This window comes from Pogona vitticeps, chromosome 1, assembly GCF_051106095.1.
Source record: "Pogona vitticeps strain Pit_001003342236 chromosome 1, PviZW2.1, whole genome shotgun sequence".
NCBI classification, from domain to species: Eukaryota; Metazoa; Chordata; class Lepidosauria; order Squamata; family Agamidae; genus Pogona; species Pogona vitticeps.
Genome location: NC_135783.1, coordinates 34,354,969 through 34,368,060, shown reverse-complemented (window position 1 = coordinate 34,368,060; position 13,092 = coordinate 34,354,969). Strand labels below are relative to the sequence as shown.

The 13,092-nt window shown below is 42.5% G+C and overlaps 1 protein-coding gene and 1 long non-coding RNA gene across 2 annotated transcripts in view; one reads left to right on the top strand and one right to left on the bottom strand.

Moving 5' to 3' along the window:
• IARS2 (isoleucyl-tRNA synthetase 2, mitochondrial) overlaps nucleotides 1–8,403 on the bottom strand; it is a 49,455-nt gene extending 41,052 nt beyond the window's left edge. The window contains exons 1-7 of the mRNA XM_072990464.2: nucleotides 8,130–8,403; nucleotides 7,396–7,518; nucleotides 4,847–5,003; nucleotides 1,081–1,229; nucleotides 950–999; nucleotides 743–852; nucleotides 561–651 (exon numbers count right to left, since the gene is read on the bottom strand). Of these exons, the coding sequence (XP_072846565.2) occupies nucleotides 561–651; nucleotides 743–852; nucleotides 950–999; nucleotides 1,081–1,229; nucleotides 4,847–5,003; nucleotides 7,396–7,518; nucleotides 8,130–8,336 (887 nt within the window). The 5' untranslated portion in view covers nucleotides 8,337–8,403. The remainder of the gene's footprint in view (nucleotides 1–560; nucleotides 652–742; nucleotides 853–949; nucleotides 1,000–1,080; nucleotides 1,230–4,846; nucleotides 5,004–7,395; nucleotides 7,519–8,129) is intronic.
• On the top strand, nucleotides 8,297–11,986 carry LOC140704548 (uncharacterized). The gene is made up of 2 exons (XR_012083792.2): nucleotides 8,297–8,431; nucleotides 11,890–11,986. It is a non-coding gene; the product is annotated as an uncharacterized LOC140704548 (long non-coding RNA).
• The last annotated feature ends 1,106 nt before the right edge of the window (nucleotides 11,987–13,092 follow it).

The following is a 13,092-nucleotide window of genomic DNA, read 5'->3' as shown; positions in this document are numbered from 1 at the left end:
CCTCTGGAGTATTGGGAGAATCTCCAGAACAATGTGGACAGTGGTTCTGTGGAAACCGGAAACTGGCTAAAATCACATCTCTTTCTTATGTTAAACGTGGCTTCTGCAACACCAAAAACACTTCTATGAACTGGAAGCCAGTGAGTTATATAAGTTTCAAATATATTTGAACACACTTTTTCAAACCAAAGAGTAAAAATGTTCCCACAGAATAAAGCTAGGTAAGAATACCTCTCCCTGGTATTTTAATAGTCTAGGATCCAAGGAGGAAAGTACATGTGGCAAGAAATGATATACAAATCTCCTTCTTCAGATCCACTGACAACTATGTTTACTAGATGTTAATTTGGCCAAACCACTTAGAAAAGGCTGCAACCCTGAACGCAAGCATTTTGAAGGAAATCACATCAAACTGTGGTACTCATTTCTGGATGTGGATGCACAGGATTGGCCTGTATATGGAATAATGCAGCACAAATAACTACTTCAGCCCTAAACTTTAGAATCAATCACATAGATGTCATGCATCAGACATAAATTATGTGTAAATAAATACACACTCTGAATTTGGTATATAACAAACAGCTTCATTGGATGGAATAGTCCATGGTTGTGTTGTCCAAATTATCAAACTCACAGCCGGTAGTCCATCTAAACATGAAAATATACATAATTAGTATTTTTTCAAATACATCAGAATTACTGTATCAAAACCAGATATAAAAACATATAAAATATACACCTATCACTGCAGCCAGTTTGGGTGGTGGTTTCAACAAAGGAAATCTCACATAAACAGAACGACTAACATGTTGTTGGTTGTATTCAAGTTCAGCTTCAGCCAAGGCTGTACTGGAGGAAGAGGAAACATGAATTAGATATGTTAGCATATAAGTCTTCCACTCATTCTCACATTATTTCTTGAGGATAAAATAAGGCTGCTACTTACTTGGTTGAAGGAGACCAGAAAACTGGTTTATAGTCACGACAAACATAACCCTAAGTGAGAAACAGAGGACGGTAAGCAACACGATAGGCTTCTCGCATGGCCTACATCTTGCACTACCAATGCTGACCCACCTTGTCATACATTTGTTGAAAAACATTCAGTTGCTTTGCTTCATACTTCTTGTCAAATGTGTAGTAGCAGTTATCCCAGTCTGCCATAACGCCCCAGCGAATAAAGGATGATTTTTGTTTTTCAATGGCCTCTTCTGCAAATTTTTTGGCTGAAAAGAGATAACATTTTTTCCAGTTCCATTTCACCAAATACAAGGCAAACCCTGCAGCTAAGATACACCCTTCCCTCCATAGCTGAGGCTAAGGAACCTAGTACAGACTACAAGTTATTTCAAAGAACGTTCAATGCTCAGCTTATTTCAGAGGCTTAGAATCAGAAGCATTTTTACTTTGCACCGGATACATCACTCTACTAAAGTAAAGATCTGTGAAAATTTTTAAATCTCTAATAGAGTAGACCTCTTAGTGATGAAAAGATGGGTCTGCTGTTTGTGAGACTAAAATTGGATTTGGTTCCTAGGCTTTAAGAGCCACCCAGGGAACACTAACAAAAGCAAATTGCATACAAGACCACCTATGGACAGACCTGAAAATATAGATCCAAACAAAATTTAATTTTGAACAAAGCAACTCCTTATTTTAATTTGCATCCTGTCACACATCTGAGTTAAGAGAAAATATGAGCAGTGGGATGCATGTGGCTTCCCAAGGATATTTTTGTGCCTCCTAACTACTCCAGAGACACACAGTAAAGGTAAAGGTTCCCCTTGACAATTTTTGTCCAGTCGTGTTCGACTCTAGGGGGCGCTGCTCATCCCCGTTTCCAAGCCATAGAGCCAGTGTTTTGTCCGAAGACAATCTTCCATGGTCACATGGCCAGTGCGACTTAGACACGGAACGCTGTTACCTTCCCACCAAGGTGGTCCCTATTGATCTACTTGGATTTGCATACTTTCGAACCGCTAGGTTGGCGGGAGCTGGGACAAGCGACAGGAGCTCACTCCATTGTGTGGATTCGATCTTACGACTGCTTGGTCTTCTGACCCTGCAGCACAGGCTTCTGCGGTTCAGCCCGCAGCGCCACCACATCAACCGAGACACACAGTAATAAAATAATAATAATAATAATAATAATAATAATAATAATAATAATAATAATAATAATAATAATAATAATAATAATAATAATAATAATAATAATAATAATAATAATGATTCAGGAAAACAATTGGTCAAAAATTGAATTAGGCTACTCCAAGAATCATGGTTGTTCCTTTATTGTGGTGGGGACAGTCCCCTCAATTCATGCAAAATTCAAAAAATCAAGATCAGGCACCTCCAGTTAGACAGTTGGGTGAACTGGAAACCTGGCTGCAAAGGCTGAGGCTGTTAGTTCAATGCTGCATTGTGCCTCCTGGGAGAGGAGCCAGCTTGTGTGGCCTGCTGAACTTGTTCATCCATATTCCATATTGAATCACACAGAGTACTTGCATATAGGTACAGTGGGGTCTCGACTTACGAACTTAATTGGTATTGGAAGGCAGTTCTCAGGTCGAAAAGTTCTTAAGTCGAATCTGCATTTCCCATAGGAATGCATTGAAAACCATTTAATCCGTATCTGCTCTTTTCGTCCATAGAAACTAATGGGAAGCTGCTATTCCGCCTTCTGCCACTAGAGGGGGATATTTTTTTCTTTTTTTCCTTTTGACCTAAGATGACTTAGCTTCAAAAAAAAGGGAAAAAAAGAGTTCGTAACTCGAATCTAAGTTCGTAAGTCGAGTCCATATATTCCTATGAGAGCGGTTCGTAAGTCGAAACGTTCGTATGTCGAGCTGTTCGTAAGTCGAGACCCCATTGTATACAAAAGCAACTGACAATACAAATGGTGACAACTGTATTGCCTTTTGTAACTCTGTTGGGTCATTCCATGTCAAATCAACCAATGAGTGACCCTGCAAGGACATGATACTCCTTTACAAACATATCAACGTTGCTTATCAAGAATTATGTGTAATAACCCAGCAGAGATTCTGAAAGAAGAAGCCCAATCATTCCACTGGAACAACTCTATGGCAACTGTTCATCCCTTTGTTGTTTACTACAAGGAAAATGATCAACTAAGACATAACCTTTGTTGTTTACTACAAGGAAAATGATCAACTAAGACATAAGAGTTTTGTTTTCATCTCGGAATGTCTGAAACATGACACACTTATTGTTCATGCTTTCCAAAGAAAACTTCTTAATGTTTTGAAAGTGGCAACCCAAACTTGAAAAAGATATTTTACTTTTCAGATGGTTCTGCAGCACTATACAAAAATTGTAAGAATTTTGCAAATTTGTGTAAATACCACACTGATTTCCAAGGCATTGAAGCAGAGCGGCATTTTATGCCATTGCACATGGCAAAGGAGTTTGTGATGATGTTGGAGGCACAGTGAAGAGACTTGCAGCAAAGGCCAGCCTTCAAAACTTCCTCTCATGATAGCTTAACAGCTGCTGGAGTGAGGGAAGGCAAACATCCCTGCAAAAAGTTTTTTTTATATTACAAATGATGTATACCTGGAAGAGGAGAAATTTTTAAAAGTACGATTTGATGAAGCACTTCCTGTTACAGAAACTCAGAAGTGTCATGCCTTCCTCCCAGTATCAACTGAAAAATTAGAAACTAAAGCATGTTCAGCTTCTCATTATTCTGTTTTACATTGTATTAAAGTCACTCCCAAACTTCAAGATGTAGATTTTGATCATTTGCATGGATTTGTGGCATATGCCTATGACAACTCATGGTCGATGGGATGTGTTCTTTCAATGGATGCTGCAGAACATGAAGTCAAGCTATCATTCTTACATCCAACTGGACCAGCACCATCATTCTCTTATCCTAGGAAAATGGACGTTCTTACAGTCACAGGAAACTTCATCCTTTGCAAACTGGATCCAATTACAGCTACAGGTAACACATACCAGCTAAATTCGCAAGAGATGACAAAAGCATCCAACATGCTAGCCAGGAAAAAAGAGGTTCTTAATCATTAGGTACAGAAATTTTGGTCTATTTTTGGGGCTAAGTCAATTTAAATCCTTGTCACTGCCAACAAGAACATTTAAGTTTTGTATGATAACAATGAGATACCAGCTTGAAATTTAGATTGACTGTCTACACGACATGTATCTTTTAGGTGTGAATTTTTAAAAAAACTTTTTAAAAGTTCAATTTTCCCAAGAATGCAAATTTATTTTTTAATGTGCAATTTTTTTCTGAAAATGTACAATTGCATCATGTTGTATATCAAATGAAAGCCCTACCCATAAGCCTTAAAATGGCACCTGTTTCAGGTCTGTAGCTATCATAAGTATCTATTAAATGGTATTTGAAGCTATGGTGGCTAGTTAATTTTGGCATTTTTTTGCAATTTCAAAAATGCAATATCTCAGAAACAGGTGGACCAAAAAATCTAAAAAAAATATTTTTTAAAATATTGAAAGGTACAAATATACCAAAAATGAGCTAAATCCATGAAATCAAGGTTCCATGCACTGGTTGATTTGACATGGAATGACCCTATTGCTATTTATTTCTTCTGAATACCCAACTTTGTTTTACTTTATTTACATACAAATATGCTTGAACATTTTAGATATTAGATTATCTTTAAATCATGCATTTATAATCAAAGATAGTGCCTCCCAAATGCTTGAGAGTACACAGACTCTGGCCTGTTCACAAATAAGACAGGCCAGAATCTGTGTACTCTCAAGAATTTCACATATTAACTATGTACCTGCCTGTACATTAGATACATCTCTCAGAAAGTTAATGTACCTTTCTGTCGGATTTCAATTGGTGAAAGATCTTCCACGTCTTCACAATCTGAGAGTGCTCTCAACTCAATGGGCAACCCATGGCAATCCCAGCCAGGCACATAGTGCACCATACAGCCTCTCATCATTTGAAATCGGTTTGTGATATCTTTCAAAATCTGCAATGGAAGTCAAAGAACAAGAAAGATCATGTTTCCAGCTCGTTCTAACTTCCCATGGATCCTGCAACATTTACACTTAATGGGCTTCAGCAAGTATTGCTATAAGGCTCTTTGCACGTCCCTTCCTGGACTTACTTTTCAGCAGCATGTTGTTAAAATCATGTGACTAAATAATTCAGCTGGACAAAAGACAGAAATGTTAAAGTTTACTTATTTGGTAACAATTAACTGCAAGCTTGCTTGAATTTCTATAAAGCAATAAAGACACACTACCAAACTCTTAACTCTGTTTTAAATGACATTTCAAGGGTCATATTCAATATCAACAAGTGCTGGAAGAACAAATTACAGCTCACAATTTAGCATCACATTCTCAAACTTGGTTTCTACAAACATAACTATATGTATTAAGCTTATGTATAACATGAGTCTCTTACTTCTGCTTCTAGTTCCTTTCTAATAATCAAGAAGTCTCTTAACTACAATCTCCCATTCCATCACAATATGAAAAATGACTGTTTCTAGTTTTGGAGCAAGCCAAAACAAATATGAAACTATGGATTCTGGTTTGTTTCAAAGTTGGCAACAAATGACCGACAAACAAACCAGGAGACAACTCTTATAGACTTCCAAATTAGCAAAAGCTACAATTTGTGTGGGAAAACATAATACAGTGGTGCCTCGCATAACGATTGCCTCACTTAACGAGGAAATCATACGATTAGGTTTTTGCAATCGCAAAACGATGGTTTAAATGGGTTTTTTTCATTTAATGATGATCGGTTCCCTGCTTTGGGAACTGATTTTCTCTTTACAAGATCAGCAAACAGCTGATCGTCGGGTTTCAAAATGGCCACCAGCTGAATAAAATGCCTCCACTCTGTTTTCTAGGATGGATTCCTCGCTTTACAGGCACCGAAAATGGCTGTCGTATGGAGGATCTTTGCTGGACAAGGAAGTATTCAGCCCATTGGAACACATTGAACGGTTTTCAATGCGTTTCAATGGTTTTTTTTATTTCGTTTGACGATGTTTTTGCTCTACAGCGATTTTGCTGGAACGAATTAACATCGTCAAGCGAGGCACCACTGTACAGACTGTAAACCAAGCCACAATGTTGCACATTAGTAATTATATAATTATTGATGGAACTGCACTGACATTTAAAAAGAACAAATTAAGCAATTTAAGACATCCTTAAACTTCTCGATGCACAGTAAGAAAACATTCTGGTTAACGCATCTACCACAGGTTGTATTCAACACAGATACTCTTTTTTACTCCATATAGGAGTAATTCCTTAAAAAATTGCATAATTTAAACGAAGGATGAGTAAACAAACACTTTAAATGAGAGGGAAGAATGCTGTATCTATTTTGTGGGAGGGTGGGTGGGTTCACTTTTTCAACTGGAATTCCAATCCTGACAACAGCACTCTGAAAATACTGATAAATTCCAGCCACAAAACCTTTCTGTCAGAATGCTATCTGTATGAAACAGTTCCTATGCCATGTAAATGCACCAGCTTATTGACAACAGGGGGCAAAGGTGCCACTGTACACCCCAAACAAACATGATCTTTTCTGGTTTTGGAAGCTAAGCAGGTCCAGGTCTTGAAATTACTTAGATGGAGAAGCAGATATGACTAGGAAATAATCCTATCTGGAAGTCAAGGGAGCCCACAGCTGCCAGCCACTACACTACAGGGTTATGTGAGCCTATTCTGAATCTTTACAAGGCTGTTTCCTGTGTTCCTAAAACAAAACACCACATCACTTGAAGCAGCTCATCTTTCCACAACAGGGAAAACTTGCACAATATTTCTGTCTCTACATGTGCAGCCTATTCATTTATTTACCTGTATTTATTGCCCTATTGGCGCATAACAATATTCTGAGTGGTTTAGATATTTTTTAAAAATGAAGTAATACAAAGAAAACAAAATATAAAAATCCAACAACAGCAACAAAAAATTGCCTTAAGTCCTGATGGTGGGACATACAGAGCAGCAGTACAGGAACAAAAATTCAAGAAAGGCTGCCTTCAAAAGAGTTGCATCTTCAGCACCCTCTTAAAACTAAGGAGGGAGTCAGGCCTAGCTCCACTGAAAGGTGATTCCAAAAAGTTCATGCTACCACCAAGAAGGCCTGACCTCTTGAAGACTTCCTCCAGCAGTGACCCAGAGGAGCACAGCCTGAGAGGATCTGGTAGTGTGGGAAGATGACTTTGGGGAGAGATGTTCCAACAAGTAATGTGGTCCCCCTAGCCACTGGCCTCCCCTCAGTACATAATACTGAAAGATCTTTCGTAGACTTTACTCGGAGCCTCAATAAAGGCTTGGAATTGGAAGCACAGCATGACAGAAAGAAACTAATTTAACAATATGTACTTTATTCAGAGCATGACCAACGTGTGGGTCTCCATTGGCATATGGTGGTCCATCATGAAGACAAAATTCTTGCTTTGTTTTTCTTTGTCTCTGCCATGAATACAGTTCTGAAAAGCCACATTTCTACAAAACAAAAACAAACACACACACACAATCAGCAGTCAGCATTTTATGATTTAATACTTTCATCATGTTATGCAAAATAGTTAAGACAGCACAGATTTTCAAAAATGTAGACTTAGGAAGTTGAAATATGTTCTTAAGTTACCTTAACAACATAAGACTGATAGCTGAAACCAACAGATATTAAATTGATGCCCAACACTTAAATGCGAGGGTTGGAAAGGAAAACGAACAAACATAACTAGGTATTCCCACTTAAAAACTGCACTTGAAGGTTGATGGATCCACAGAAATGGCAGGGAATAGGGCTTCACGTGGAGAAGAGAATCAAAAGAATTTGGAAGGACTGCCGTACAGAAGCAAAAGTACTCTTCCCCTGGCACAAGACTTCTCTGGATCCAAGCCGTAATATTTAACATATATTGCTGCATTATTTCTTTCAAGCCCCCAGCCCGCACCCAGAGCTACACAAAACGGACGTCCCCTCTTCAGCCGGGCGGTGGGGGGGGGGGGCTTGGCGAGGCTGGCACTCCGCCTCCCTCACCCTCTGCCCAGCTCCCCGCCTGGATGGGGCTGCCCTCGGTGGCGGCGGCGGCAGCGGCTCTGGTTACCTGCTGGATCTCGAGCTCTGTCTGGGGTTGCAACCTGCCCGGTAACTGGGCGGGGAAATCGCTCCGGGGCAACAAGAGGCTATCCCGGTAACGACCGTCGGGGCTCGCCTTGGCGCCCCGGTTGGGCCCCGTGGAGGCCGCCCAGCGCGCCCAACACCAGGCACGCGGGGAGCCCCGGAGCAACGGCGGGGCCCGCAGCACCCACATCTTCCACACGCAACCCACCAGCGCTTCCGGGCGCGCTACGTCGGGACGTAAAGGGACAACGGGGTGCGAGAAGGGACATCTCGCACTATTCAAAGGTAATTCCCCCCCCCCCGCTTCCAGTCCTAGATTTCCTCCTGTTATGCTTCGACTACGGTTTGCTTCTACAGCGCCCTCTAGAGTTCGGTCTTCCTCCGATCAGGAACGCGAGAGTTACTCCATGTTGAGGAAAAAATTAAGTCGTGATTTAAGACGAGCTAGTACATGTTTGCTTTCATACGTCAATCTCCCCCTTTGGACCTTGGTCAAGGGCTACATATTTGTGACTGTGTCCTTGCATATTCATTTATTCATTCCCTCCTCCGTCTCCTTTCGTGCTTTTGCAGAACATCTGGCTCAAAGGTTAGGAAAGTTCCTTTTGTGGTACATGCAGGATGGGGGATTCTGGGGCTTGCTCTTTGCAAGGACAAGAAAAAAAATTAATGGGCTTCTTATAATATCTTTTTCGTGGCAAGGGCAAGAAAAAAATGTCCAGAGACATTTTAATTGGAATCCTATTGGCACTTGCATAAGATTTGAGTAATTTGCTTTGGCTACCTGCAGCTGATTGATGAAGTGCTGGGGTACATCCTGGTTGCACAAATCAGGCACATGACCAGGCATGTGATCCAAACACTCCTTTTTTTTGTTGTTTAGTTGTTAAATCGTGTCTGACTCTTTGTGACCCCATGGACCAGAGCATGCCAGGCCCTCCTGTCTTCCACTGCCTCCCAGAGTTGGGTCAAATTCATACTGGTTGCTTCAATGACACTGTCCAGCCATCTCGTCCTCTGTCGTCTCCTTCTCTTGCCTTCACACTTAACCAGCATCAGGATCTTTTCCAGGGAGTCTTCTCATGAGATGGCAAAGTATTGGAGACATTCCTTGGCACCTTTCAATTAGCCAGGGCAAGTTACTCAAACCTTACACAAACACCAGTATGCAAGCACCAATAATAGTTAAATTTATTGCCAGGAATCTATAACCTAAGGCCACATAAGGCCAATGATGGCATCAGCAATGGAGAATATGACAGGAGCAGCTCTGTTCAAAGGCTGGCATCCAAGTCTGGCATGCATGCAGGAAGTTGCAGATTTAGTCCCCTGACAGCCAAGCTTTAAAAGGTGCTGGAAAAGTTTACAGGAACAAATATCCCACTAAAAACAGTACACAAAAGCAAAACCAAAAACGCATTCAGAGCCATAAGGCAGAACAGTTCTATGAGATCAGAGGCGAGGGGGTTGAAGCCCTCGCTGGAGTGTCATGCTCCTCTAAGAGAGAAAAAGAGGTGCAAACAGATCCACCAGCCCCCCTCATCGTGACAGTCCAGCAGGGAGTAGACACCCAAGATCTGGAACAGGGGATGAGAAAAATGTCTATATCCACTCAAACGGGGACTGGGAAAGCGGGAACAGAGGAGAGAGGTTGGTAGAGGGGATATAAAAGGGAGTAGAGACGACATACCGGGGGGTTGGGAGTTGATATGGGTGGAAAATCCCTGGACAGGGAAATGTGCCTTGGGAAGAGGCTGACTACAGGCGGAGGAGAGACTTGCCTCCTCGCCCTTCATATTGGGGAGAATCAGAAGCCAGAGAGTGGAGTAGGAAGTTGAGAGAGGAGAAGGAGGTGGTAGAGAGAGAAGAATGAGAAAGAAGGGCATGGCGTCTGGAGGACGCATGCCGGAGGAGGTATTCACCAGACCCTGGATACCTCTCTCAGAGGGAGACGACCCCTTCGACCTGGAAGGGAGAGATGAGGAGACCCTTCCCTTGATAGGCAATGGAGTGGACTCTCCTAACTTTGAGGACACTGATCATTTTGTAAAAGGATCTTGGTATGAGTCAGGTTACAACCCGTTTTTGCAAGATATTTGGATGCCCTTCGCGAATATATTTGAATGCCCTCGTTCGACCTGTTGGCAACGAGAGAGAGAGAGAGTTAATAAGGACTATAAAGTTACAGATTCAGTGTTTGATGTTCCAATAAACCCCAGTTGTGAATTTCCAAAAACTGAGTGTCCTGTTTTTGTGTCCGACCAAAAGGAGGCGTCCTTTGAACCCTCATAAGTCCATTCGAAATCTCAAACCAGGCAGCCAGTCATTAAGGGAAAGCTTGCCTAATGAGGAAGATCTTCGCCTGCTTGTGGAAGGACAGCAAAGATGGCTTCCAGTGGGAGGGAGTTTGAAAGATTGAGAACAACTTTGAAACACAGCTGCATCTTTGATGGTGCAGGGATGGTGTTAAAATAGTGGCATGTGTTTTTTTAGTGGGCTCCTTTTATCATTTTTATGGCAAGGGCAAGAAAAAATGTCCAAAAAGAGGCAAACAAACAAACAAACAAAAAAAAGACCTCCAAAAGGGTCAAAGGCTGCATTGTGTGATTGTCCCCATCCTTATTCATTTATTACTTTCAATTTTTTCTCTAGCTCAGAGCTTAGTAAAGTTCCTTTTGTTGCAAATGCTGGAAGATAACTTTCTGGAGCGCCAGCCTAGAAGGCCAACATGGGGAGATTTAACAATCAGAGGGTTTGGTGATGGGGATACATTTATAGGCCATATATATATAATCATATAAAATGCAAGCTTTGTGGGTGAATCACATGATCAGAGGCATTGTTGACATCACCTCCAGGACTCAGCCAATCCCAAGAGTGCTGCTGCTGCCGCCTTGGGAACACAGTTGCATCCTCCTGGGTCTTTTGTCACCTCACAAGGGCTCCACCTCTCTGCTGGCATATAAAAGGGGCTGCTGGGCAGGGCAGGAAACCAGAAGGGAGGCGAGTGGCCAGAGGGCAGTCCGGCAGAGAGAGCAGAGGCTGCTGCTGTTGCTGCTGCTGTTGCTGCTGTTGCTGCTGCTGTTGCTGCTGTTGCTGTTGCTGCTGGAGAGGACCCAACCCTTCTGCCCAAGGCAAGTTCTGAACTTGCTAAGTGGGCTTGCGAGTTAACAGCTTGAGGCTGGTGGAGATCCATGGCTTGAAGCTGGCTGATGTTGGGCGATGGACCGGAGGGAAGTTGGTGGATGTTGGCAGGCAGAAGCTGGTGGAATCTGCCCGCGGATGCTGGCTGAAACCGCAAGGTGGATGCTGGCAGAGGTGGGCGGATGAAGCCGGTGGAAGTTAGCCTCCTGAAACCAGTTGGTGGAAGCTGTGTGGATATCAGTGGATGGAAGCCTGGGCGTGTGTCGGAGGGGGAGTGAATGTGTGTGTGTGTCGGGGGGGCTGGATGGTGTGTGAATGTGTGTGTGAATGTGTGTGTGAAAGAGCCGGCTGATATTCCGTGGGGATGTCGCTGGGGAGTGTGTGTGACCCAAGCATTTGGGAGCTGGCGGAGGCCGGCTTCAGAAGCGGAGTGGAAGAGATGAACGGGTGGATATTCCTGGTGGAAGCCAGTGGAAGTTGACAGGCGGAACTTCGGGATGAAGTTGCCTGAACATTGGTCGGTGGATACGTCTGGTTCGGAGCCGGTTGACAGCCTGTGGACGAGCTCGCCCCTTAGTTGTTTTCTCTTTCTCTTGCAGGGCCAGAAGCCTCCTCTTCTCCAGGGTGATGCGAGGGACCAGAAGGCAGGCGTCCTGCTGGAGCTGAGCCAGGCTGTCTCTGCTGAGCACCGGGATACCAGAAGGCAGGCGTCCTGCTGGAGCTGAGCCAGGCTGTCTCCGCTGAGGGAGATACCTATTTAACCTCTTTTTGAAAAGCAATAAAAGTATTTTTACAGAATAGTTTTGAAGTCTTGTCTTGTTTGCCAGTGGCTCTCATGGGATTATTTTCCCCATCCCCTCATTATATCTGAGGCCCAATGCCTGGGATGGATCTTTGTGATGTTATGGTATGGGGCCTTGTGATGTCACAGGAATTGGGAACATATTTCTCCATGCATGTTTGAGGGAGTGAGATGGGCATTGTGGGTTCTCTGTCTGAGCTCCTAAGCAAGTATATTATGTGTCATGTTGGACAGACACAGGAAGCCAGCGAGGCCTGTTGCCATTTGGAGAGGGCTGGAGCTGGGTACACAAACACTATGACCACCCCATAACAATAAACAAGATTCATTTCTTTTCCACCACTGCTCCTGCCTGGCCTGGAGATTCAGGGAAGCATAGCAATTTCCTGGCACAGCAGCTCGTTCTCTGCAACCTGGCACGCTGCTGCTTCATCATCACCACCACCAGCAGCAAGCAAGCATGGACCTTGGACAGAAGTGGAAGTGGAGAGTGATTTGGGAGTGATCTTGTGAATACCCAATATAATCTTGTGATAAAATCATGTTAATGTATAAGGATTTGTGGCTCAGATCCCAGTTTCTGGGGCACTGCAAAGTAGTCCCCTGAAGGAGCCATAATTTCTCCAGTATCATCTGTGGCCTAGATGGGATCTATGATTTGCCAGTGGTTTGGAGAGGAGTATTTGTTCATTTTATTTATTTAAAATGTTTTTACCCTGCCTTTCTCCTTTAAAAAGGACCAAAAATGTCTTACAAGCAATGAAAAACAATACTTAAAGTTGAAAACAATGAGTATACAACAGTGGTTAACATAATTAAGAGACAAGTATACAGTTAAGATCATTAGAAGACAATAGTTAAAATTACAACGAATAAGGAGGCATCTTACAGCATTAACATAATATCAAGGCAAAGATCAATACTGTATACAAAAAAGTAACAGAAATGGAAAACACAAAAATGGAAAACACTCGTAGTGTTAAAAATCAAGTCTGAAGAG